This window comes from Mycteria americana, chromosome 7 (genome assembly GCF_035582795.1).
Source record: "Mycteria americana isolate JAX WOST 10 ecotype Jacksonville Zoo and Gardens chromosome 7, USCA_MyAme_1.0, whole genome shotgun sequence".
In the NCBI taxonomy this organism is placed as follows: Eukaryota; Metazoa; Chordata; class Aves; order Ciconiiformes; family Ciconiidae; genus Mycteria; species Mycteria americana.
The window spans coordinates 47,591,680-47,618,737 of record NC_134371.1 but is presented as its reverse complement, the minus strand read 5'-3'; the positions used below and the strand labels follow the sequence as shown (position 1 = coordinate 47,618,737).

The following is a 27,058-nucleotide window of genomic DNA, read 5'->3' as shown; positions in this document are numbered from 1 at the left end:
TCAAATGTTCTGTTAAAGCCTGAATTTCTTTTTCCTTAGACCTTTTCTTGTAGTATATAGTGTCTTGTTTTTATACTGGAGAAAGGTTATGCATCTAGTAAATCTAAATAATAAAAGGTCAAAGTCATAGATATTGAGGCTAAGGAATATTACACCATGTGGTCTGATCTCCCCTACACTGGAAGTCAGAGAATCTCATCCAGTAACTCCTGTCTGACAACTTGTGTTTGACAGTGGCATAACCTCAGAGAAACATCCAATTTGCAACTCGTAGTTCAACTATGACTAATTCTAAAAGCAATCCTAAAACTTCTACTCTAAAGTTATGGGTTTTCAACATCAATTCTCTTACAGCTGAAATATAACTACAACAGAAAAAGTGTTTCTTTTATCTTTCTTCTGTGCTCTTTATTGCAAGCCAAGGAGAACTGAATATTTGCATTATATACTGTCAGTATGTATGAATCTGAAGAGCTACAGCTATCTGATCTGGCTTTGAATTGAGCTGCTTTCAGAAAGATCATAGTTTGTACTTTTACAGAAGATTTCTATAGAAACACGTGAATGCAGTGATTTTTAAATAGTGGGATGAAAGAAATGATGAAAAGAAGTCGTTATTTTCATTACTATTTTGCAAATTACAACCCAAACGTATTCTCTTATTTTAGTTTTTTCATTTGTTTAGGAAATCTGAAACGAATAGAATACTTGCAAAAAAAAAAAAAATTAATTTCTTTATGACTTGGAAGGTCCCGCAGACAGACAGTTCTAGTATTCCAGGCTGGAAAGCAGACACGCGTTCCCTGACCGAAGCAGTTTCTGCTCAGCCTTCAAAGGGTGAAGTGGTGGCAAGAGCTTAATGTCTAGCGCCCTCTGCTGGTCACCTGCTGGTCTAGCTGGATTTCCATGACGTGATGCGCTGACTGCTTTACACTCTTTAAGTAGAAGGGAATGATGAAAGAGGATCAAGGCATTTCTGTTTGACACTAGAAGTTCTTTTCCCATTGCAAACAGAACTCAAAAGAGTTCTTTAGATGCTAATACATAGAACTACATTACAGGCCAGTAGCCAAGACAGCTGAGATTTTCTGGGAAGCGCAGCAACTGCGCTAACCCGTTGAAAGGTGAGAGCTATAATCATTCCTTTGTCATCAAAGTTTAGCGCATATGGGAATGATTCGGTTGACATTCCCACTCACTGTTTCTTTTACGGTGCATTGCACTTACCAGGACAACAGTAAGGGAGGTACATTCAGTAGAGTATGTTGTTACTAGCATCTACATTAGGGGTATAATTTAAAGAAGAAATCCCCTGCTGTGATTACTTCTGCACTTTGTAGGGAAAGATGCAGTCTTATCCTACAGATTGGTATGACATAAGGAGCAAGTACATTAGTTGTTTCAGAGATTACTTCAAGTTTTCCTAAGTTATCTGACCTGACTTTGATCTTTCTTTAAGCTGCAGTTGTTGGAATAACCCACGCTAAACAATTCAGTTTGCAATTCAAATATTCAAATGCATTTTTTGAGGAAGCTTCTCAGCAGGTTAAAATTTGTCATGCTCCTGATACAGAAACTTCATGCTAATTTCCTTTTCCTATTACTATTTCCTTTAACAATCACTTTAAATCCAACAGGCAAATTCCTTTACTAAGAAAATTAGAGCAAAACCTAGCTGAAGATGTGATCTGAATTCTGAAAATATATTTAAATCATTAATATATAGATATATTGATTGATTGATATTACTAAAATGTTTAATGAGGAATACATTACCTGACAATATAGATATTATTCTGTAGTGTGAAAAGCTGACATTCTGTTTTAACTTCCCCTGTAGTTCTTAGTGATATTCTTAATGAATAGTGCATTATTTCTGTGACGGTATCAATTTGTTGTTGTATAAATATACATGTTTTTCTTACCCTGTTACCTTTGTCACCAGGGAGGCCAGGAAGACCATCAAATCCTCTGTCACCCTAGGAAAGAAGAAATCACAGTTTTAGTAAATGACTATTACATTCTGTATTACTCTGAATAAATTGTGCTTTCCCTCTAAAAGTTAATTTTTACCCTGGGTTGTACGTACACTTTTGTTATTGAATGAAACACATGGAGGGGAGCACGTAAATCAAACTCATAAAATTTGCTTCTATGCATTAAAGCAAGAGAAGATGCCACACCAACTTTTTCACTGTGCTGTAATTATGCTGTTTATAAAAAGAAGTCTACATTGAAATGAAAAGCTTGATTCTAGCTGCACTTTGCAGTTGCAAAACTGACTTTACTATTATTGATACTCTGTAACTAGAAACTGACTCAGAGGGATAGGAATCATGCGCCAAGAATGAAGTTACTTCAAGGTCAGACTACGAGCCATTACCATTAATTACCATATTTTAAATGGATGATTCATTCTCAGCTCTTGCATCTGACCCAGCTATCTGAAACCTCAGTATTTTCACTTGAGAGAAGAATTTTGGGTTGGCCTGGAAGAAACTGTGGTACCTGCATAAAATCTGTCTAGCCCATTCCAAGACTGAAATAAAGCCTCAGGTCTCATTATTATTTACCTTTGCACCAGGTTCTCCTGGCATTCCTCTGGCACCATCAGCTCCAGGACGTCCCTGCCGAAACCCAAAGGGGTAAACATTTGAAAATGCAGTGGAATCAGTTAATATTTAAATATATTTAAATAGAAACTATTTACCCAGAGCAGGATTGATCCATACACTACCTACCCTTTTGCCAGCTTTTCCACTTGGACCAGGGGCACCTTGAACACCACGAGGACCCTGAATTTAAAGAGTGTAATTCTTAGAATCACATTCATGTCAGCAAAAAGCTAGTTAAACATCTCACCTTAAGAACAAGATAAGATTTTTTTATACACAAAGCTCCATTTTTTCCCAGGAGATGGATTCTGGTTTCCAAATTCCCATTAGTTTTAATACAACATGGGCATCCAAACTGGCCTTAGCACTACCAATTTTAACACTAGTTTTCACGAGATGGCACTATACATGGCATAATTGGTCCTTTTAACACAAAACCTTCTTACATTCTTTTCATGGCTTTGAAGATCTCAGTCCTGTGGTTTGAAAACCCTTCTTCCTCTCATGCCAAAATTATTTTAGTCACATAATAATTATTTGATGAAAACTAGAGAGTGCTTATTTCAGATCCCTAACTCATACATAAACATGAGTTGTGCTGGTAAACAGCTCACATGCTGTCTTAGCTTTACACAGCACAGTTTTAACTAGATGGAGACCAAATTACCCCAGACTGAAAAGCCTAATTCCACTTTTCAAACATATGTAACTATCACTGACGACTGTGTGGGCATATGTTTCTGTGGAAGCTTTCTCATCCCCCAACCAAATGCATCTTCTTCAGGTGAAAATAGCAATGGTAAGGGCTAACCATCCAAAAATACTGAGTAGGAAGAGAAAAAATACTAAAAATGTAAGCAAGGAAACTGGAAGACTGACCAGCTGTTCAGAGTGCTATTTTGTTTAATTGCTTTATTTTTCTTCTGCAAATATCCATGTGGAGTTTTAAGACAGGCACTTAATAATGTAGAAAATCCATGATACCACTTGAGATCTGGCAAAATCATTGTTCCAGAGACTCCTATCATGGTTTCTTTAAGAACCCCCTATTAATTTTAGGTTTCAGCTGAAAGATTTCAATGTGTTTCAGTGCTCTTCAATATCACTGCACAGGAGCTGATATAATAGTAAGCTGAGAAGAAAACCATGCATTGATTCCTAAAGACTTATTCTTGCTATGTCATGTCTTTCTTGAAAATATCCTGTTTAATTACCAACTAAATTCAACCTCTTTCACCTTATGAGATCTGATAAGATCAGAGCCCAAGGTCATACAATTGCAGACTGACATATTTAACAGAGAAAAGAGCCTGAAGTGACAATATTAAAACAGGTTTTCAAGTGATGACACTCTACCTGTGATAATTGCTCTTTGTTATATAAAGATTGTTACTTTCATATTTCAAAATGAACAATCGAGCTATTGCATTTAGTTAGGATAGTATTGTAAAAGCTATTTTTCTTCAATTGCATGCAGAAAGCATATCATTGATTGATTTCTTCTAAGCGATATGAATGCATTTTCTTAAAGATAAACAAGCTCAAACATAACAGGCAATATTATTGTACCTGAGGACCTGGTTCACCACTTTCACCCTTGGCACCTGCTGCTCCAGGTCCACCCTTGATGAAAAAAGCAAAACATATGGTGTAAATATACAAAAACTTCTTTAAATTAATGTTACTATCTATTTCTATACATTAATTACGGGGAGAAAAAACAAACAATCCCTTATTCATTAGGAGATGTGAATTCAGCATTTGAATCTGCAGATATACCCCAATATATCATTGTCTAGACAGTGGGCCTAACTGGGCCAAAAATCTTTCTATTACCAAAGAAAACTCCCATTGACTTGAATGGGATCAAATGTAACCCTTTGTTCTATATTATATTTGAGAACTAAATATGGGCACAGTAAAAACATAAGTCATGCAAACAGAAGTGCATCTGCTGTAGGGAAGGCAACAGAAATGAAAGCCACCTCTTTTTACTTTTATCTATTTCTGTGTTGTACAGAAAATAACAGAGTCTTGGAGTTCAATCCAAAGATCATTATAGTCAATGAAAAATACCCTGCCTAATCTTGTCATGAACTTCAGTGATGTTTTAATTAAGGTATTTGTACATCTGGCCCTGAAGAAGTGGAAAATCTATATAACTGCATCCTTTACTATCATTAAATGATGATACAGATTTTCAGAGTAAGTTGTACTCATAAACAGACCTAAAACAGATCTTCATTCAGGGTAAGATACTGTACATCTGTGGCAGAACTAGTCAAAGTAAGTTTGTGTTTTCTTAATAGTGGTGTCACAAAAAGAGACAAAACAAAAAATCTTGACATGTTTACATAGAATACAGGCTCAGGGAAGGAACATACTGGAGTTTACTACTATGGGCAAAAGAATTTTTGCATTTCTGACCTTGAAACAGGTCATGACCAAATGTATGTACTTAATATGAAATAAATCTTGCAGACCTTGGAAAATTGATAATCCTCCTATATGCACCATAGCGACCATTCAAAGAAAGAACTGGTCTCGTGGCTTGGCTTAGTGCCGAGTCTAGCATCCTGGAGTGGAAAGATTCCCACTGACCTTGCACTTACTGAATCAAGTCCTAAGCAAATTGAAAATCAGATCCTGAGCTGGTACTGGCAGTAGAGAGAACAGTGGCTTTGGTAGGTGGTGACTGTCTGTTTGGGTTTCCCTGTTGTAAGCTCTGCTTTTAATTAATATAATTGATTACATTTAATATCTGTAGGCAGAAATTTATTTTTTATTCTATGTTAATTAAGCATGTGAACTCCAGACTCAGCTGAAGCTAGACTGGGGCTTTGACAGTCCTGTTTTTAAGACTTTTAATAACTGATATGTTTCTAAATATATGTTATTGGCTACTAATAATTTAACAAAATACAATTCATATTAAGAGTAAAAGCTCCAACTATTTCATTCTTAAAATAAGCTGGGCGCACAAACAATTGACACACCAAGAATCTGTAGTTGCTTCTGGAACTGTAGGCCAAAAATGTTGCCAGATCAAAGAGTTGGATTTCTAGAGCCTCCTGGTGGCTTAGAAGCAAAACAACTATTAATATTACTCATTCGTTGAACTTTGCATACAGAAATTCATGAAGGCTTTTAAAACTTGAAAGCATGAGTATAAGGCCAGGTTATACCTCAGCTAAAGGTATACAACCCACTGTCAATATTATACCAGTCTTTACAAATGAATTCCATGCTTACAGCAGTTCTATAGTTATTTTGTCTATACAGAATGAAGGTTATCTTGCAGGTCTCTTCATTTAAATACACTGCTGGAAATAGTGTATTAGGTTAAACAGACCCAACATGTTTGACTATTTGTAAGTATTGCATACCTAATCATGATCAATCAGGAGTCTGTGAACCAAATTCTCTGCTTAGTAGCAACTATTTACTTGGAAGAATTACTCTAGAAAAGAATTGCTCTTGTATAGGTCTGCTTAAAAATATAAGTAAAGTCCAGTGATTTCAGTTTCTGGGGACCAAGTGAGATTCTGGTGGGATATTTAGCTAAAATTTATCTGAAAACAGTCAATTTCACCTAGATAAACAGACTGGGTTCATGAGACTGGCCAATTTGGAGCACAGCATAATCTGGAATAGATTTTTTGATGCTATATGAAGATGAGGCAAAGCACTACCAAGCAAACCGAGAATACAATTTACAACAGATTTAGTATCATGTAGCTTTCAAGAGTCACTGAAGATAATGTTAAGCTGCAAGGATCAGGGAAGAACATGATCCAGAGTATTCCTTATGTTCCCTAAAATATTCCTTCAACAGTATGTAATTATCTTACATCTCCCTGGGTTATCTTTGTTAATAGAAGTGGTCACTGGAGGGAATAGCAGCGACAGCCACTGAGGCAACCTTTCACTTGCATTGTGCTGCTATAATTATACACAATGAGGTGGACAATAACCTGGCCAGTATTTTCTGTTGGTAGTAGTAGGATGCTATATTCATGTTTGTCCATCTGCCTCCTGCTTTCAAACTAACAGACACTGTACATTAAGGAGGGTGAGGATGACAGGCAAAAAGAGGAGGCTGGAAGGGGAGGACTTCATTGTTACTGTTCAGCTATGGGCTGTTGCTGAAGTATCACATTAAAGAAGGAAAGAAGTGCAAAAGAAGGGAAAGGAACCATATTTCTTTCATATTTATAACTTTCTTTCATATTTTTAACTACAGTCTCACCACTTCTAAGTTATGACCAAATCTCCACAAATAGGATGAGTGGAAGGAAACTACTTTGGAGGAAAATGCTATTGCATTCTGAGGCGAGGAGAAAAACAAGTGGCCTCCAGCAACTTCTGTTGCTGTGTTCTCTGTATGCTGCTATGGTTGTGACTGAGTGGCTTGCTGAGCTTCTTACCTGGTTTTATGCTTTCATTGTGAGTATCGTTCTTTTAAAGTGTTTGTAGGGATTACAGAGGCAAATCTATTTGAGATCAAGAAGTTGTTTTGCATGTCATCAGAAAAACTGTTGTGTTCCATGTATAGACTTTGTACAAATATTAAGCTTTTTTAACATCCACAAGGCTATTTTCCAGATCATTCGGTATTAGCAGTCAAGCCAAATTCAGGACTGAAGAAAAAAGTACAATTCTTTTAGAAATCTATATGGATTTTAATTGCTTATAGGAACGCCTCTTAAGAACTTTCCAGATTCAGCTTAAATAGTGAGTCCAGGTCATTCTGCACACTCTTGCTTTAGTATCTCCTTCTACAGAGTTCCATATTTACCACAAGAAATTTTGTAAATATTATTACAGAGATGACTGACTGTAGAGGCATATGTAGTTATTTATGTAAAACTATTCGCTAGTTTTGTAAGTCTACCAGTGTGCTCTATCCAAACACCCCAAAATCTATAATAAAAACTGATTTAGTATTCAGGTTGCATTGCAGACCTTGAAAGAATACAAACTATGGCTTTAATTATATCAGTTTCTTTTCAGATAAAATAAGTACAAATACAGAGGTGTAGGCAAGGCCAGAATGAGATCCATGGACTTGTGTTACTGTGTTTTTAAACCTGTGCCCCTCTTTTGTTTACATACCACAGGACCTGGTCTTCCAGTGAGTCCCATGGGACCAGGTGGACCTCTCATAGCAATCTGAGAAAACAAACAGAACAAAACAACAGGTATCAAGAAGAAGCTGCCAGCCAGCATACAAATTCTATATTAATACAATTTCATAACGCATTAGCAAACAGCCCCCATCATTGACTCAGTTGTCAATAAGGGTAACTACTGTGATAAGATGATGCTTAGAGCTCTTTACTTCACATCCTGCATGATATAAAATGGAAATTTTTTTGGAGCTGTACCCTTGTGGCAGTTTTGTTTGCAGGCTCCTTGTGCTCACCCTAGCTTGCTGAAGAATAGCTTGTGCTTGAGCTTCCTGAGCTGAGATTGTTGGGCCCTTCTCACCATCTCCACCAAAGCGGAACTGCAAGTATCAAAACAAGAAAAGGATTCAGAATTTATCAAATTAAAACCATACTTGTTATTCACTGCAACATACTTGTTATTCACTGTAAACCACTTCAAAGACACCGGGTCTCAGTCTTTAGTTCATTCCAGTAACTTCAGAAGACTGCTGCATTGAGTCCACTGGATCCAGCATGAATACTAAGTCATTGGTAATAGTTTAGAACTGAAGTGCAAATCTAATCCCTTACGAGCAACACTTTCTTCATTTCATAGGATTTTGTTTTTCATTTTGTTTGCTTGTTTGTTTCAAAAAGAGGCCAAAATAGACTCTAATTATCTGCAAAACCTCATTAAAAATATGTATCAAAATTAATTAATTCTCTGTACATTGGTAGCTACCCACAGAAAAATGCAATTCAATTTAAGGCAGACTTCAATTTGAAAAATGTTTGGTATCTAAAATGAAACAGTTTTGTGTAATTTCTGATGATTTCAAAATAAATTACAGAATAAAATTTAAGTACTCATTGCTGCACTCCTGCACTGTTATTGCTCATGAAACTGCTGGCAGACGCTTTGCAATGTTGCAGGGACACTAAACTGCAACAAGAAGCACAGCTTTCCAAAGGTATGGCATAGGCATGCTGGATATCAGGGCCATGAATCTTTCACTCCTCACAACACTTTGTTCAGTTTGCCTACATGCAGAGTTGACATGGTAACTGATGTCCTTCTCCTGCAGTCATATCAGAATGGAAGGATTTTTTTGGAAAGTCATGGAAAACTTACTGCTTTAAGCCCCCACAAATGAGCACCTGACTTTTTCTAAAATGAGAACTACCAAGCCTTCTAACATTTGAAAAGAGGCCAGGTGGTTTGTAGGGATCCGCATAATGTGGAATCAACCACACTTTCAAAATATTTTTCCAAGCAAAAGTGCCTAAATTCATTGTCTTGTATCTATTGAAAAGGTGAACCCATTCTGATGAATTCAAGCCCCATGCATGATGATGAAGAGCCACACATCCCACAAAAGGTGTCTCCCACATGTTACTTGCTGTTTTGAATGTCTCTGTGACAAGATAGTCTGCCACTGCTAGATTCGATTCCACCTGTTTACCAGGATGGCTCTCAAGCTAGTGAGCAGGTCATCTGTTATAAAAGAATAGTGGTTTCTCAGTGGGGTTTATAAATGTGGAAAAGAATTCTGGATGGTGGTTAAACTACTAGGCTGGAATTTGGGAGACCTGAAGCCAGTTCCTTCCTTACTGAGAAATTTCTGGTTTGACTTGGTAAATCACTTGTGGTGAGACTCACTGTCATCTAAAAATAAAGCTCCAAAGTGACTGATAGATTAAGTATTAGTCCACGCTTACTACCTTTAATGGAGCAAACTGAGACAGCAATTACAGACAGAAGAATGATTTGGGAATAATTCTCCTCAGGAGTAATGGCATTTTTCCATCAACTAATTATTGGTAAACAAATATTTCTGTTACACAGCCAGCTGCGATAACAGAACTTGGTGCAAGCATGAGGTCAAAAACATTAGCTTATTTTAATAAACTTCCATTGATTGTTTCATAAATAGAAAATAAACTTTACAGAATCATCCTTTCCTCATTGATACTGATGGAGTCCTGCCTCCTGTATCAGAACTGCAGCAACTATAGCTCCGAGGCTTTTTACTTACTTTACTTGCCAGAAATACTGCTCTTTCATTTACAGTTGGTTTATCAATTCTTTGGGATGGCAGCACTCATCAGAGTTTTCATATACACACCTACACTTAGGAATAATGAATTCCATGCATATAGTACTTTTCATACCACAAAGCTGCAAGATACTTTAACAGCTTTGGGCTTGTTCCTCCACCTGCTAAAACAGATGGTGTTTTGCTTTGACTCCATTGGGAGCAGAGCTGGCTATGTGCATATATTTCTATTCAAAGGATGCACTGACTCTTCAAAGAGGACACTGAAGTCCAATTTTAAGCATGGAATGCTTAAAATTCTCCATGTCAAGGAGACTTGAAAGCACACACGCCTGCTGGGAGTACATGCGCTTTGTGCAACAGCAAACTCCTTGTTTAGGACATATAGTAGCAAATAATAGTTACTGTTGAAAATATAAGGAGGATTTCAGTGAGTGTAATACATTCACGTAGGTTCCAATCTGGCAGCCATGCAGGAGCTAAAACATATGTTTTGTTTGAGGAAAACAAGGTACCATATGATCTTCAAATGCTCACACCATACAAGAAACTGTATCATCTGTACATCTCTTATTCAAAAGACAAAATCAGATGAAAAAAGAAAACACGTATACATTTCTTGAAACACGCTTCCTCTTTTTGGAGACTGGCTTCCCTGTAATCATAATACAACTTACCGGCAACATTAACATGGTACCTGGGGGACCTGCTAAACCATCGGCACCAGGGAGACCAGGGCGACCAGGGGGACCCTAAGAGAAGAAAGGGATGAGAGAAAAAGGGATGAGAACAAAACGATAGTTATATAAGATAAACCTTTTGAGTCATTCACACACACTTACACTCGTATTCATAATGACACACTTGGAGGTTTAACATTCTCTTTGCAAATGGTTTGGGAATGTTACTCTTTATTAGTGAGGTAATTAAAGACCTGAGTTTGGGGAAGACATTCAGCAATAGGGAAGAAAACTATTCTCTTTAATTATTTTACTTACAAATTATATTAAAAAATGGAGTACGGAGTACCTAATTACAGAGGCTCTGCTCATGATTTCATAGGTTGGGCTGAGCTGAGATTTGCACTGTGTTCCAGTGTTTGCTTTATTTGATATAGAGAACTAACACTGCTGATTCTCTTTAAACCCTTTGAGTAGGCTTAATTTTCAAAGGCTACGTAAGTCCTGCAGCTATGACTTGAAATCTGTTTTTTATGAAATCTAATTCTCCCTTACAGTTTAAAAAGAGCTAAACTTTTTGTGTAAGGTGGAGTTGAAGAAATGTACCAATGTGTGTACATGATGCTCATGATTATTGATCCGACATGCTGCATAGATAAATATTGCTGTTGTGACAACAGTTAGATTTATAATTGCACCTTTCCTCCCAGCAATTTGCATGCTGCATTTGTACTAGCTGAAGCTGTCAAGGGCAGGAAGGACCTGCATCAGGAGTGCTCATTTGCCTGCTGCATGTCTGCCAAACAAAGTACTCATTCACCAGAACGACTCTCTGCAGGGTTGCAATGACAGACCAACAAACATCAAACTGTCTTAACTGGTTCCTTCTGCTGCTCAGGAGTTGAGCAAAACAATGGGAAAGATGATCTGAAAAATTTTGGTGGTTTTTTCCCTCTTCAAGAATTAAGATCAGTAGTCTGTTACTAAGTCTGTTTGAGCTCTTTTTTCAAAAAAGCCTGAAGCATCAAAAAATAATTCCTTACTAATAACACGCTACAGATAAATCTTAAATTGAGAATTATTACTAATTCAGATGTAAAATATTGAATAAAATGTTGTAATTATTAAAAAGAACCACTATATATCCAGGCAATTTTGAGTTAAGGTTAAAAAATAGGAAAATAATTAAATGCACTTGCGCAGTGGCTTTATGCCATATAATTATGAGTCTTTGTGAAGATTAGAACTGAAAGATTAGATCAGAAGATGAAGATCAGATTACTGAAGATGAAACTGAAGATCAGTTTTCACTTTCTTCTTTCATTGTACCATTTTATATGAGTGAAATTCATCCCTACAGTAAGTAAAAGTGGGGCCACTTATAGTCCTCTCCAGAATGGCACGTTCATTCATTTCTCAATTGTCTTATATCCATTATTAGGATTAGAATGATATAATAATTTAGTACAAAAGCTGAAGCACCATAGGGAACTACAAAATGTGGTGAATTTCTCAACTAATTGTTCTGTAGTTCCAACATTCTCAATTATTCTAGGTATTAATGCGGGCTTTTTAAAATTAAGCAATGTGCTTTTCCTGAGTGGTAATCTTCTCAGAATGTTACTTTTCTAAATTTTTTACCTAAGATGAAAAGTATTCATAATAGTTATAGTAAGAGCTAGAGCCTTTATTCATATACATTGATTGTTGTTTAAGTAAAAACCAAACCTGTCCACATATGTTTAAAATTTAAAGTATGACATGTTATTTCATTAGGATGGAATCTGACAGCAGAATCTGGTTGCAGAAATCTGTATTGTTCTCATGAGTTTGGTAACTCATTTCTACAATTATTTATTTGTGTAGTGTGTCCTTTTTTATATAAAACATGAAGTCTGTTCCATGACAGGCACATGATGTGTTTAGTCAAGAATTTCCTTATGAATAATTCAGTAAGCAATTACTTAAAAAACTGAGCATTATCAGTAGTTATTGCGTTACAATGTGTTAAAATTCCCATTTTATAAGTTCAAATTCCAAAATATGTTGTTTAGTTGTTCTGTTGTTCTTTCTACAGGAAAGAATTATGAAAGAAGTGTGGATGCTGACTGACTGTCAAGGTGAAGCGTTGTTGGGATTTTAACATTATCTCATTATTCAGTGAAGCAACAGCATCTTATCAACATCTTCTATACACAAATACAGCACAAACATGCTAGACTCGTCAGTAAACTACCACTCATAAAACTCAGAAAAGTTTTTTTGTAGCATATTTTCCTCAAATAAATGTATTTAGGCTGTTTCAAAATTGTGTTAGTTGTGGCAGTAAGAAAAGGCTTGTGAGAACACATCAGGCTAAAATAATAGGTTAAATTTCAATTTTATTCGTGATTGGATAGGGTTCTCATGCAGTATGTTATTTAATATGGTAAATAAATTCTGCCTAGCTCATCTAAATATTATTGATCACTTTCAATATTTCCATGTGTATTTTGATTCTGAAGAGCTTGTTTTTCTCTGTATCTCTACATGTTATTGCTGAGGTCATACTGATTTTTTTAAAACTCATTTAAATCCATATGAAATACTTGCACCTATTGCTTTCTTATATTTTAAAATAATTCACATCAAAACAGAGGAATATAGACAAATAGGAACTTAACTTTTTTCCTGTATTTACAGTACATATTTCTACCACTAAGGAAATTTTTGTCCAGATTCTCAGTTGATTTGCTCAGCTGAGTAAATCAGCCTCAGTTCTACTGAAGTTTCTTAACCTATGTGTATATATTTCAGATCAGGATCTGACTCACTTACTCTTGTAGCAATTAGTGCAAGACATACCATGAATACCCAGGATAATCTGCATGCTGACTTACCCTTTCACCAGGGTCACCTGGAGGACCAACAGGACCTTGTAGACCTGGGGGACCTGTAAGACCCTATAGAAAATGAATTACATTATTATGCTGAATGATGGCTTGCAGCATTTTTGAACTATTTTTTCTCTGGAAAGTTATGTTGAACGCATATTTGGATAAAATAATTTATAAGGCGGCATACTTCTTTGTCTCACAAAGATTTATAGTCAACATTCAAAAGCTTGATTTTCATGTGCACTCAGCTTGTAGCATGCTGTCACTGAAAATGCTGGAGATGACCCTTTTTTACCCCCTTCTAAAAACGCTCAGTCCAATATACCAGTTGGGAACTATGATAAGACCAATATTAATTGCATTAACTCACAAATACCAAAGCACAGTGGGTAAATCGAAGGCAATAAAAGAAAATCGTGATTATTCTACTTACAGCAGGTCCTCTTGGTCCCGGTGGTCCTTCAATGAGCATACCCTAGGGCGGGATGAAGAAAGATACTAAATTGGCTGTGTCTTGGAGAAAAAACATAAAACATCTTTTTAGCTGAACTACTAAAGTTAATATTTCTTAGTGTTTTGATAAACTTTTCTGGGGATCTTCTCTCCACAGTATACTAGAATTGGAATCTGAATTGCTGTGTGGCTTTAAAAGTGAGAAAGACTTCTAGGCTGGAGGGATCTCATAGTACTTGATTCAAAATATTTTTTTTTTCTTTAATGCTGTTAAAGAATTTGATGTTAATAGCTCTGGCTGTTTCTATGTTGTGGGTCTTATAGAACCTCCTAGTTCCTTTTTTTGAGTGCAGACACTAGTCCAAATTCCAGGTCATGGTAAAACCTACAAATACATGATCCTCACTTGTACTTGGCTTTCCACAGGAAGGAGGACTGGACAAACAAGCTTGAAGGTAGCTGTAGCGAACTCCAACAATGTTGGAGATGGGCAGTGGATACCTCTTCGGTATTATGGATGTAAACTAAATGTATCTTGCAATGGTTTAAAAAAGCCGTGCGTTTTATGAGCTAACACGCTCTGAGCTTCTTCACAGATTACGACTGAGAGGTCACAATCTTGACTTGTAACTAACTTGTTCAGTATTGTAGTCCTTTAACTTTGGTGATCAGTAACTTACTTAACCAAATGCTAATCCTGGGATAGGGATATAGAATTAAAAGGGAGCTTTTGGATCACAGAATCCAGACCTTTGATATTTAGGTAACAATGACACATCATAGTATTTTATCAGGCTTCAACTTAAGCTAATTTTTTCACTTCATATTTCTGTACCTAATTTTCTATGAAATAAAAACCAGATTAAACTTTAATTTCTATTTGGGTCAAATACATATTTGAAAGCAGTCCTTGAAAATTCTAGAAGAGCAAACCACACTGGCATTCAACTCCTACTAGATATTATAAATTGATTATTTTTGTATAATCTATGTCTTCTATTAAATTCAGTTACATTTTAATTTCTAACCATCAAGCATGATGCTACAGTATAACTTTGTCCTACTGTAAAAGCCACTTAGTTACTATAGTACTATTTAAAGATGAGAAAAATTCTGTAAGCTACTGATCCATTACTGTGCTTATGACCAAGTTGTAACCTCTGAAGAAAGCGTTTAATTAAACTTTTAGCAGTTTGATTGCACCAGCACACGTTAAACGTACAAGCATTTATTTAACTTCTCAGAGGGACTTCGTTGCCCTTGTTGAAATCTGTAGTTACAGTGTTACCTGCGCCTAAGTTAGAAGCTATCTCTGTAGGTCTGTCCAAGCTGTAGTTACTAAATGGCCTGAAGAGCAGATCTATGCTCTGTTTTCCTCTGCACAAGAAGATTCTCCTTGTTTTAAGGAACATGCAGTTAGCCCTTTGTGGAACTGAAAGAGAAGGCTGAACAGGCTGCTGTCTGTTACCACTTTTACACTGTCCACACTGCAGGTGATTGTTTCAGAGATCATGGATAAGGTTACTGTCATCCTATCATGAACAACATGGTTTGATAATGACATATCAACAGTGTACATATGTTATATAGTGCTAAAGAAAAACTCACGCACATCTGTACTTACAGGTTCAATCACAGCTGGTTCTCCCTTTTGGCCTTTTTCTCCATAAGCCCCATGTCCAGTCACCTGGCCAGTAAAAACAGACCCAAAAATGAAAATAAGTAGAAGGTCTAACGACCTGGTACAATAAAGAACTGCAGCAACCTGTAACTGAAAGCTAAAGCTGGAATTGATCTGTGCTATGAAAAAAACATCACAGACACAAACCATATCAATCAGAAATACTTAATACATGAGAAATGGAAAAATGCAAAAACTGCATGCATACTTTTCAAATTATTGGATATAGTCCATTTGTAGTTTTTCCAATGAGATGCAATAGTTTGCATCCCATGGTTTGCATTAGGACTTTGGACTAAGAATCTAAAACTTCTGTGTGCAAGTCACAAAGTTGTTTCTTTTCTTATTTGAATGGATGTGTTCTTGGCAATTAACAAGGATTCTTCATGGCTTTCTGAGTTAAGCAAGCCTAAAGTAAGCTGGAAAGAAAGATCCCTTGGTCCCATATGGACAGTACCCTTCAAGCTCCTAATTTAATTCATTAGACAACCACAACATGTAAATTAGTCTGAGAAGAATCTGTGACTTCATGGCATAAATGGGAAAGGAGTTAAGTGGCACGGTAAACATTAAATAATATTTCATGGATAGCCAGTTATGCCTCCTAACTACATGAATTAGCATCAACTGCAAAATTCTTTTAGGATCAGCTCTACAGGAAGTTTTGGGTTCAGGGTTAAGGTAACAGAAGTACCTAAAATAATAGGTCAATAACACACGTTAACGGCAGAACACAGACAGATTCAAGTTTCAAACAAAGAAAAAGAAACTGATTTTTTTTTCAAACCAGGAGATACATATTTTTCTTCAGAAGCACCTCTCTTGATTGCAAACATATCCACTGCAAACTAGACATTAAATTCAGCTCTGATCAGATGAAAATTTGAAATGCTTTCTTTTATTTCAGTAGAGTGATTCCATGTTTACACTAAAATAGCTGGGGATTTGAAAATGTTAAGGATAACGTTATAGTATTTCAATATGAAATATTTTGGAAAGGAAAACCAGAGATACAGAATCGTGGCTTGTGCATTTTGTATTGATTTATAAAGGCACAGATCTCACTAGTAACAATGCAATATTTCATAAATATCAAGAGGTATAGATAAATATGTTTTATTATATTAATGAAAATTAGTTGTAAAAAATTACATCAGGTCTCCATCTTTGGAAATATTGCCCCTTTTTTGAAAGTTTCCAGGTACTGAGTACTTTTCATCTTGCCTTTTTTATCAAAGGTAGAACTTCACTTGTTCCAAATACACCCATATGTCAAAGGAAAATGATATGATATGTCTGGTTCAGTAGATGAGAGTTGTAATAAAGCTGGCACAGGTCAGAGCCTGGGTTCTAATTCAAGCTTCCTGACTCCTTCAGCTTTGTAGCAAGGCATTTTAAGTTGAAATTTAGACCAGGGGATAGAGTCTACACAGTCATTTGCTTAATGCAGGCACAAATGGTGCCTTATGGGCTCTTTGCTTTGCAGATAATCTGACCTTTTCTGTGTCATTCTGCCACAGTGTCCCCATCTGTGCTAGAAGGAAAAAAGTAAGCTTGTATCACATTGCATAGATAAGGATCATTTAAAAATACAATGACCCCAACAGGGTTTAGAAAGGAGTGATAAATGAAATACCCAAGTATGGGTTTCAAGGTTGGCAGAGAAAAGCAACTTCACAGCATTTGCTGTTATTTCTTGGACCCTTTGTAAACTGAAGTTTGGAGTTTGTGAGGAGAAAATAAAGATAAGACTGAGCAAATACTGCAAACAAAATTCTCCTTTCCTACTATATTCAGGGCATTCCCAATTAAAAATCCAAGTGGGAATTAATTTCGCTTCCAGTCTTAGTCATACTAGTTTTCTTTGCAGCTTCCACAGTCCGGTAGACTGGTAAATGAGGATCTTGGCGCAACTAAAGGAAAATTAAAGCCTTGCTGTCAAGCCTGTGATTAAGTCAGAGGGAAAGAGAGAGCTATAAAACACACAAAAAAGAGCATGATTCACAGGATCCACCATGTCATCCTATCTTCCTCTATATATATTGAGCTGTTAAATCACTCTTGCAAGGTCATAAACCTGTCACCATTGACTAAGCTTATTTTCATGAAAGGGTTCAGACCTTCACCTTCCCACTCATGAATGTTCTCCTTGGAAAGTAGCAGAAGCCATAGGATTCTAGACATTTATATGCATTTCAACTTCTTAGGGTAATCATATAAAAGTATTAATTACAGTACTTGCACCTGCATTAGAACTTACATTCTTTCCAGCTTTAGCTCTAGTTTAGAAAGATTTTTAAAATTGTTAATTTTATCATTTATTTTTTGAATTCCACCTCTTTACTTTCCCTCCCATCTTCAACCCTCCCTTAGTCCCTTCACCAAAAGAGACAAAACCCCTGCATTTAATAAAAATAAAAAGTTCAGGATTACTAAAACAAGAGGATGGGCTTGATCCAAAGCCTATCAAAAGTGAGAGTATATCTAATATGTACAAGGAGCTCTGGATCAGGCTCTGTACAGTCCTGAGACCGTACAACTATAAAAGAATTGCTAAATTAAATTAATCTTCATTATGCCTTCAATCAACTTACGCTCGTTTCTGTGATATCAGTCTCTGCAGGAACACCTGGACCAAACTCCTCATTAGTGGAATCAGTTGGTTTCTCTTCATATTCTTTATATTCATAAAAATCATATTCGCCTAAATCTCCATCTACCAGCAGATCAGATTCACTGAGGTCTACTCCTCTGCTTCCATATTCAGTTTCCTCAGTTTTTTTATCATAATCCTCTCCAGTTATGTATTCTTCAGCAAATACTTCTTCAACAGGATTTTGCTATTCATATCAGTAGCAAAGATTTGGGAATAGGAGGAATACGTGAGTTATTGTTAGTGAAGCAATGTAAGCATATGCTGATCCACCATGATGACTTGTCAAAAGAAGAAAGAACAGTAGAACTACAGCATATTGTCTTTTAATTAGAGTCTGAAGGAATGGAAGTCCAGCCTTTCAGAGTAATTAAAAGATCTTTGTATAAGTAGTACAAAGAAGTAATGCTTTCATACGCTTTTTTTTTTAATTTCCAAACCCAGTGAATTCAATATATCCAGTACGCTATGTGTACTGCTTGCTTAATGTTACTTTAGTGCCAAATATAGCTAAATTTACCTGCTTGGTTTCACACTTACAAGCATTCATGAATGAACATATGCACCGCAATGAGCAGTGAATAAATTCAGACCTTTTTACAATAACAATGTACAGGAAGTGCAAGCATCACTTTAGTTAAGCCCAGCCTTCTTTATTATTTTCTGTCTTTATAGACACATAATACCAATGCTGAGCTAAATGATTCAACTTCTTTTCTCTTGTTAATGATTTTGCAGTTACCACTCAAAAAGCCATGGTTCATGTCTGTCACAGCAATTTATATATTTTTTGGCTGAGTCAAATTCCACCTACAAAACTCAGACTAATTTTAACATTTCTGAAATCTAACCTTTCATCTTCAAGTATGTTAACTGTCAAACCAAGCAACCAACTTACAAGCACCAAAGCAGTTTAAAAGAATGCTATATTTGAGATGTACAAAACCATTTGTGAAAAAAAGAGGATTGCTTTATTCTGTCACAGAGGTCTCTTGAAAGGATAATTTTGAAAGAAATCAACGTTCAGATATTGCTAATATGAGACGGCTATTCTAGATGGTCAGACAAGATGAACTAGTATGATCTTAAAACATATATTAAAATGCTAATCAACATCCAGAGTAATTAAAAATATCTTGATCTAACCATGACATTAAAATATATTTCAATTAAAATAGAAGGCCGGATTCTGATTTAACAGTTGCCTAATTCCATTAGCTACAGGACTATAACTTTTGCCTTACAGCTAGAGTAAATGCAGATCTGAACCAATTCTAAGCCAAATTTTCCCTTTATGCAGAACTGCTCTCACTGAGGAAAGTATTTAGCACTTTGGTTCTACCTCATAACAACTGTACTATTGTACAATTGGCCTATAAATGCCCAAGAAACAGAATGATTTAAATATGCCTCTGTTGATCAACTTGTGAGAAGTAAACATGACATTTAACACAAGAACAGTTTACAGTAGAATGAGTAAAATGCATCTTAATTCACCTTCACCTTCCAAGATACATAGAAACCAAAAACCAAATGGGGAGTCTTTTCCTCTTTTCAAATGTTCGGGGGTGGGGGGGGGAGTTTTGTACATCTTTTAAGCAACATATCTTCATTTTGAAAGGCAAATGTAAAATAAAAATGAAAAAAAAAAGTCTTATAATCAGCCATCATTTTTCTAAAACTAGCATTAATTAATATGCAGACATATTAATCAGCACTGGCTTTAGGTGTAGTAATCTTAAAATAATATTTAGGCTTGTCATTGTGGCTTTCTAAAAATGTGGTTTCTACCAGAAGTAAAAATAATAATTTTATCTTTTTTTGACAGTTCAAAGTACATTTCATAGAACCTCAGTGAAAAGCAAGTAATTTGGTTTTGTTAGCTGAAGAACTATTAAAAGGAAATGATGGCTTCTGACTCAACTTCAATATGCTGCTATGGTTGCAGCCATTCTCTGTCTTGTGTTAGGCTCATTTTATGCAGCATCTTAAAAGTTACAGGAAAAATTAGAGACTTCAATTCCTCTTAGATTAGGAGGACCATGTCTAGTATTTAACCTAGTTTATACTAGACATAGCTCCATTCACATACACACTGAATGCAACAACCCTGCATCTCCACAGCATATATCACTGAATGATTTCCAGAATCATGAACTCTGCAGTCTAAAGTTTCAGCAGATCCCTACAGAATTAATGGGAGTCCTGCCCAAGAAAATAGTAGGTTCTGATATTGGCTGAGAAAGCATAAAATTGCATTAACTGCTGTTATGTATAGATACATATATTTACACAGACAGACATTCGTCCTTTTAAAATGTGTTTGTGCTTTTTAATCATTCACACCTGGTGGGTAAGTATTTTTGCCTATCATTTTCTCAAGAGTCCTTATTACCTCATTTGCTTCAGTAGTTCTAGAGGGAGCTTCTGTCTGGGGCCCATAGTCATTTTCAGCTATGCTGTATTCTTGAAATCCATCCACAACATTTGCCTAGTATTAAAGAAAAGGTACATTATTAAAAAAAAATCCTGTGGGAAAAATTCAAGACGTATCACTTTTATTCAGGTTATGGTATTAGCCAGGCGTATTCATCTAGTGGGGTTAGGTATATTTTTTCTTATTATCAGAGATCTTCCAGTCTTGGCCTGGGAAAGATCTTGATTATTTCTTGGCTACCTTTACCCCTAGTTTGCCTTTTGTTGCTGCTTGATAACTTTTCTTCTTCTTGGATGCATATTTTTCAGATTTTTTTGTTGTGGCCTTTTGGGGTTTGTCCTTTGAGCTAGCGGCCACTGTCCTCTTCTTCTTTTTGACCATGGCTTTCTTTTTCTGCAAACGTTATGAAAGATGGAATGGGAAAACATAAATAAAATGTAAAGAAAATTGAGAAAGCAAGAATGAAAGAAGGGTAACCAAATGTGAGATGAATGCTGTCAGCCGTGAGACCTTCCATCTCTAACTGAAAGCAAATGTTACAGCTACAGAGTAAAGAAATGAGTGAAAGGAAAACATTAAGGTTATATACAGAAGACACAAATTGACAAACCATGTGGTAGGGGACAGCTGGACACCACACAACAAACAGATCAGATTCTGTTACCTCTGTTTGTGCTACTGTCTCTTCGAACAGTGGGGGTCCCTCTGTTACAGAATCAGTTTCTTTATAATCTGCATCCCCATACTCATAGTCATATTCGATAAAATCTTCTGGTGTGTACTACATTGCAAATGGAAAAATATCAGGCATTCCCATGTTAGTGGTAGCAAACTAGATTAGCAATACTGGAAAGCATCTTAACCTTTACTTAGCAGTAAAGCCTAAGAAAATTAAGATAGTATGAACAATTCAATACAGTTATTCATTTGGGGGAAAAAAATACAATTTCTTATTTCTTTCAAAGCACAATACAAAAGTAATAAAAAAGCAAGTAGTAGTGCCAGGAAAAAACTCTCTTTTATTGGACTGCAAAGAAGAATCAACTATAATTTGGATTTCTGGGAGCACCAACTGACCTTTGTGAAATCATATATTTATTTAATCTTTAAATTGCAAATAATGCCTCTTTTTACCTATACTTTTTTACCTGTGGTTTTTTCAGGTGACCAGCAGAGTGGAGTGATGCCAATATCTGACATGAATAGGGTAAATAATTTCAGATACAGGAAAGAGGCCACAACTCACAAATAACCATGGCTATCCTCCTCTTGTTTGCTGGAGAGTTCTCAAAAGCAGGGCAGTTCCATGGTACATGTTGCCTAAGCAAATGCTTCACTGGTATAATTTCATTTGAAGGTCAGATCCTCAGCAGCTGTAAATTGCTCCATAGCTCTGTATCTATAATAACTAGTATCAAATGAAGATTTGGCCCACAAAACTTTTATAAGAGAAAATGGGTTTAGAATTGGCTTGTGTAATGTTGTGAACATGATCTAGGGAGCCAGGAACTCCTGAGCTGTAATCTTGGCTCTGCCACAAAGATACTGGTCTAGATATTATGTGCACCAAGTACTACTCATCACGGCTGAGAAGAAAGGGCAGCTTTAAACTATCTTACCACTCCTGTCACGCTTGAAGCTACAGGAACTGGTTGGTCCTGTAAATTAAAGCAGTCTCATGGCTGCTACCAATTCTCTTTACGTCCCCAGGGAGCCAAAGGAAGGTGGAACTGTGGCCAGAATCCGGCCAAGTGTCTGCTTTCCCTTGTTTAGGAAGAAATATTCTAATGTGCCTCATGTGAGCTAGCCACTTCTGAAATCTCCTCTCTCCTGTTATAAGTCAGCATCATTGTCTGTAAAATGAAGACAATATCTGTTTGTTTCATTAGATTGCTGAGAGGATTAGTACATTACACTTCCAAATGACTCTGAGGATTCACAGAGTTCATAAATACCATCAGCATCAGAAAGAGATTGACATTTTATAAGAAATTATAAATGAGATTAAAACAGATATCCATATTCCAAAATATATTCTACCATGTGACCAAATTACTGGTTTAACTGTTTTCTCTGGCAAAGCCTTTTGATACAATTCTTGTACTTATGATTTTAGTGCGCAGAAAATACGGAGAAGTTGGTTTCCTCAGGAAGCATGAGGCTAACACTGAAAGGCCTTAATGACTTAAAAGAAACACTTTACATGGGTTTCTGTTGCTTCACTCCTGTGATGCCTCAGAGTCCTACTATGAACAACAGCTTTTCTTAAAAAGAAGATACAGATTTTTTAAGAAGTCAGATGCTTTTTATTTGATTGTCCTTTTGTTTATTTCTATACTCATGCACATATAACTTGGTTAGTGCTGAGATTTGATAAACATATAGAAAGAATGTAACATACTTTTGGTAATTGTCCAAAACTATATTGCACATTAATAGAAGAACGTCAAACCGCACTTAAATAACAAACCATTTATCCTCTTAGGTGGAGAATATCCTCTCTGTGAAGTATATTGGTGCTTTATATCTGCCTGTTCTATAAAGTAAGCAATGCTTTGATTTCATCAGTGGTATCATTGGCATTACAGAAATAAGTTGATTCTATTTATACTTTTCAAAACTAGCAGCATTTTAGACTTAAACCTGGTAAGTAATATGTGATTATTCTCTCCCTGTTCAGTAAATTAAGATTCAGCCCTAATCCCAGTGAAGTCAATGAAACATCTTTGACTTGTAAATGGTATTGCTCAAGGGCCTCATGGACAGTGATGATACATTTTTACAGATGTGTAAATGTATAAAAACATGTTTTCTGGCTTGTGCAGTTTTGGAAATGCAACTCAATACAACTTGCTTCTAATGAAGTATGCCACTGACATCCAGAAAAGAAAACACAGTGACAAGTTTCTAGGGGACAATAAGCAGCCACATAAAGGAAGTGAAGAAAAGAAATAACCACATGGGTCACAACAGCCATTTTGAAACAGTTACAGGAAAGCATTGAAATTGCTGTATTTCTTTGGAAATTATAAAAAAGTGTGCAAATGCATAAAATCTGATTTGCTTATCTTCTGTCAAGAAGTCTATGCAAACTAGGGTGATCTACAAGGAAAAAAAAAAGTCTTTAGTGGAATATACCTCTTCAAATTCAGTCATTCCACCCTACCAGTGACAACCCATTACATACTTTTAAATGCTTCCTCAGCCAAACAACATGAATCAAATACTCTGATATGTAATTTTTACTGGTACCAAAACAATAGACACTACCCATGTTAAATATTATCCAGTATCTTAAGGGATAAATGGAGGAACATTTTGGAGAGAATTACTGCTTCTTTAGTTGGATTTAAATTTAAATATGCTGTTAGGAATTTGTTTTAATAACTTCCAGACACATAAATTCCTTTTTAGTAAGCATTGTAGACCTACTCTGAAACTGGAAGCATTTATTCCAGCATTCATTTTGACCAATTAGAATTAAAATATAACTGTGTTGCTCAGTAGTATAACTGTTTTTCAAGCCTCAGTAGTATGGCTTCCCTCAAGGTAAGCTGAATGGGTGTGCTGAATTGTGCCAACTATGCGACTAATAAAATTATAACAGTGGGTTACAGAAAGTTCTTCAGAGGGCACAAACTAAACAGAAATGTTGACTGGAAAAAAAAAGAAAGGAAAAATATCTGTGCCAAGTATGTTAGTATTAAAAAAGAAAGTGGTGAATAAATTGATATTTATGCTAAGATCTGCCAGAGGCATAGTTTGGAAAGCCAGACATTTATGAATGAAAACTAGAAAACACTCATACAAAAAAGCACAAGTATGTGGAAAGATCTATTGCATCATGCATAATCACACAGAAAATACTTTACTTTTGGGTATTGTGCTTCACTCATTTCTATTAAAGAAAATGAAACTTTCTTGACATATGCAAAATATTATCACAAATACAGTGGTACAGTTGGGTTGCAATGATATGCAGGCACACAGACAAAAACAACAGGAATGGATGAGAAGTGGGGAATGCCAGTTTCCATGCTGGAATCAGATTACTGCCAAGCAAGTGAAGATCTTCTCCATGGACTTTTTTTCTTCCTTTTTAAGAGCACAGTATCAGAGGGGTGTTACAGAAATTCTTGAACCTACAAGCTAGGACATGTGGCCACCATGCCGAAAACATACTCAAATAGTTTCTAATTGGCAGTACTTTGTAGTCCCCCTGGTACAAGGGGGACAAGTGGGAATATACAGTAGCCCTAAACTTCCTAAGTAGAAAGACCTTATTCTTAGCAATCCTTCCTTTCCAGACGTTTCTTTCTGAAAGACCAGCAACCCTAGTCTTTCACACCAGCCAATAAACAGAGAGAATATGTTTTGTACTGTATTGCACAGGTCCTGTTGCAACTAGTGAAAAATAGATGCAAAATCTTCCAGGTGTATTTCCTGAGGCACAATCTGTCCAGATGGAGGAATGCATCTCTACACCCCTAACTGGTGTAAAGATGTATTTTACAAAGGTGATTTACTCCACAGCATGATTTTGTCAACTCAACCTGATAAAGGCTATTCCTCGTTTTTAAGATGAGACAACAGGACTGGTGAAGGACTGGCCAGTTAAATGAGGACTAAATTGACAAACACCAGGAACAGATTTAATGGAGTGAATAATGGTGCTTTAGTCACCTACTGTGAAGCTGGCAACTCACACTTACGCTGCCATTAACAGTCAAGATTGGATATGTGGCACATATCCCTTATTTTTCTGGAGCTACACAACGACAAGGTCACCTTTGTCAGATGACCAGAGACAGAGGTATGACCCACTCAGTTTGAGGCCTCAACAAACCTTGAGAAAAATGCCTTCACATTTTGGATGCTAACATTTCTGAGTGCAAAACCATGCTATCTCAGGCCTTGCTATCAGTTCACAGTAGTTGGGGAGTTCACAGAAATCTGTCATGGTTGCACTGCTAATCAAAGGAAAGAGAATAAGTAGACTCTTGAAAATATAGCAGAAAGCATCTAGAATTTCAAAATTAATTAATGCAAATGGAAAAGTATCTTCTGCCGCTTTCTAAATTCAGTCAAGTCTACTAACTCTAGCAAGAAATCAAAGCAGGGAATGAAAACAAGCATGACAGAGATGAAGAGTGTAGTTGAAGAGAGCATCGTTTGTTTTGTTAGCTATATACCAAAGGAAGATACTACTGGCCAGGAATGCAGCCAGAGAATCAAGAAGCTGGAATGGGATTTAAAGGGGCATTCAGCTTGTGGATCATTCTGATAATCCTTCTATGGGTACAGACTTAGCCAAGTGCAAAAGATACCTACCACAGCTGTACAGCATTACTTCAATTCTACTCAAGAGATCTCTCTATGAATGTTTACCTAAACCCTGATACTGCTAGATAATGGGATGGTTAGAGATCTGAGATTCGCCAAGTGCTCATAGTAATAGCAAAATACATACAACTGTATTAACTTTCCCAGTGATTTCCCATGAATATAAAAAAGATTTACTCAAAATTATATCTTCAACTTGGACAATAGCTGGAACTTGGTGAGGGATTTCAGCTAAGAGACATCAGGTAACACATACTTCAAATGTGATGCAATCTTCTGTTGTTTTTCTTTCTTCTCTTGTAAGACCACCAATAGTTACAGAACAGCCATTCTTGTAATGAATATTGCATATGACTGTTTTCTTACAAATGAAAGGAAGAATAAAACCTGCTGTTTCTTGATGGGACAAAATCTTTCCACTATGACCTCATGCTTTCTTTACCAGAGTGATTATATTACACTACCAGATCATCATGCAATTCCAATTAAAGAGATGAACTGTTTTCTTCATCAGATGAATTTTAGAAGCAGGAGATCAGCAGCATGCAAGGCCTATTTCAACTGTGGAACGACTTAAATATTCTGAAGACAGCCTTACTTTGAAAACGGCTTCTTCTGCTATCCATACTCTAAAAACCTACCCACCCATTCCAAGATGTAGGTTTTAGCAATTTTTGCTTTACCTTTCCAAATTACAAGGAACTAACAATCTAAATCCTAAACCAAAGAACTGTCATAAGCTCAATTTTTCCATTGCCTAAAGATTATATTAAATCATCTATCTAGCTAAAGAGGCAAAGATGACTTTGAAACATTCTAGGCCCACTAACACTTTACAAAATGCCATAAAATAAAGGATGCCAAGCAAAATGAGAGTTTTAAAAATCAGATGCAGCAATATAAATAAATAAATGGTAGTAGTTGTCAATCTTAGGGTAGAAGGAAAGTTAAAAGCTTTAAAAGATGGCCTCTTCTACCACATACTCCTTATATTGTTCATAAAAGCGATAAAAGCAAGGAGACAAAAGGACATAAGAACAAAATCCTCAACTTCCAAAGACAGCCTCTGTCAAAAGGAGAACAAGACACTTAAGGTTCTTTATTATGTTAGTT

The 27,058-nt window shown here is 36.1% G+C and overlaps 1 protein-coding gene across 3 annotated transcripts in view; it reads right to left on the bottom strand.

The window, feature by feature from the left end:
• The window catches only part of COL11A1 (collagen type XI alpha 1 chain), a 164,385-nt gene that overhangs the window by 91,457 nt on the left and 45,870 nt on the right, over positions 1–27,058 (bottom strand). Inside the window, exons 6-19 of one of the 3 annotated variants that reach the window (XM_075508229.1) lie at positions 21,267–21,383; positions 20,849–20,995; positions 20,561–20,656; positions 18,107–18,352; positions 15,456–15,518; positions 13,812–13,853; positions 13,382–13,444; positions 10,500–10,574; positions 8,041–8,124; positions 7,731–7,787; positions 4,185–4,238; positions 2,742–2,795; positions 2,574–2,627; positions 1,926–1,979 (exon numbers count right to left, since the gene is read on the bottom strand). In XM_075508229.1, coding sequence (XP_075364344.1) covers positions 1,926–1,979; positions 2,574–2,627; positions 2,742–2,795; positions 4,185–4,238; positions 7,731–7,787; positions 8,041–8,124; positions 10,500–10,574; positions 13,382–13,444; positions 13,812–13,853; positions 15,456–15,518; positions 18,107–18,352; positions 20,561–20,656; positions 20,849–20,995; positions 21,267–21,383 — 1,206 coding nt within the window. The remainder of the gene's footprint in view (positions 1–1,925; positions 1,980–2,573; positions 2,628–2,741; positions 2,796–4,184; positions 4,239–7,730; positions 7,788–8,040; positions 8,125–10,499; positions 10,575–13,381; positions 13,445–13,811; positions 13,854–15,455; positions 15,519–18,106; positions 18,353–20,560; positions 20,657–20,848; positions 20,996–21,266; positions 21,384–27,058) is intronic. The other 2 variants (XM_075508230.1, XM_075508231.1) reach the window with 2 other exon arrangements.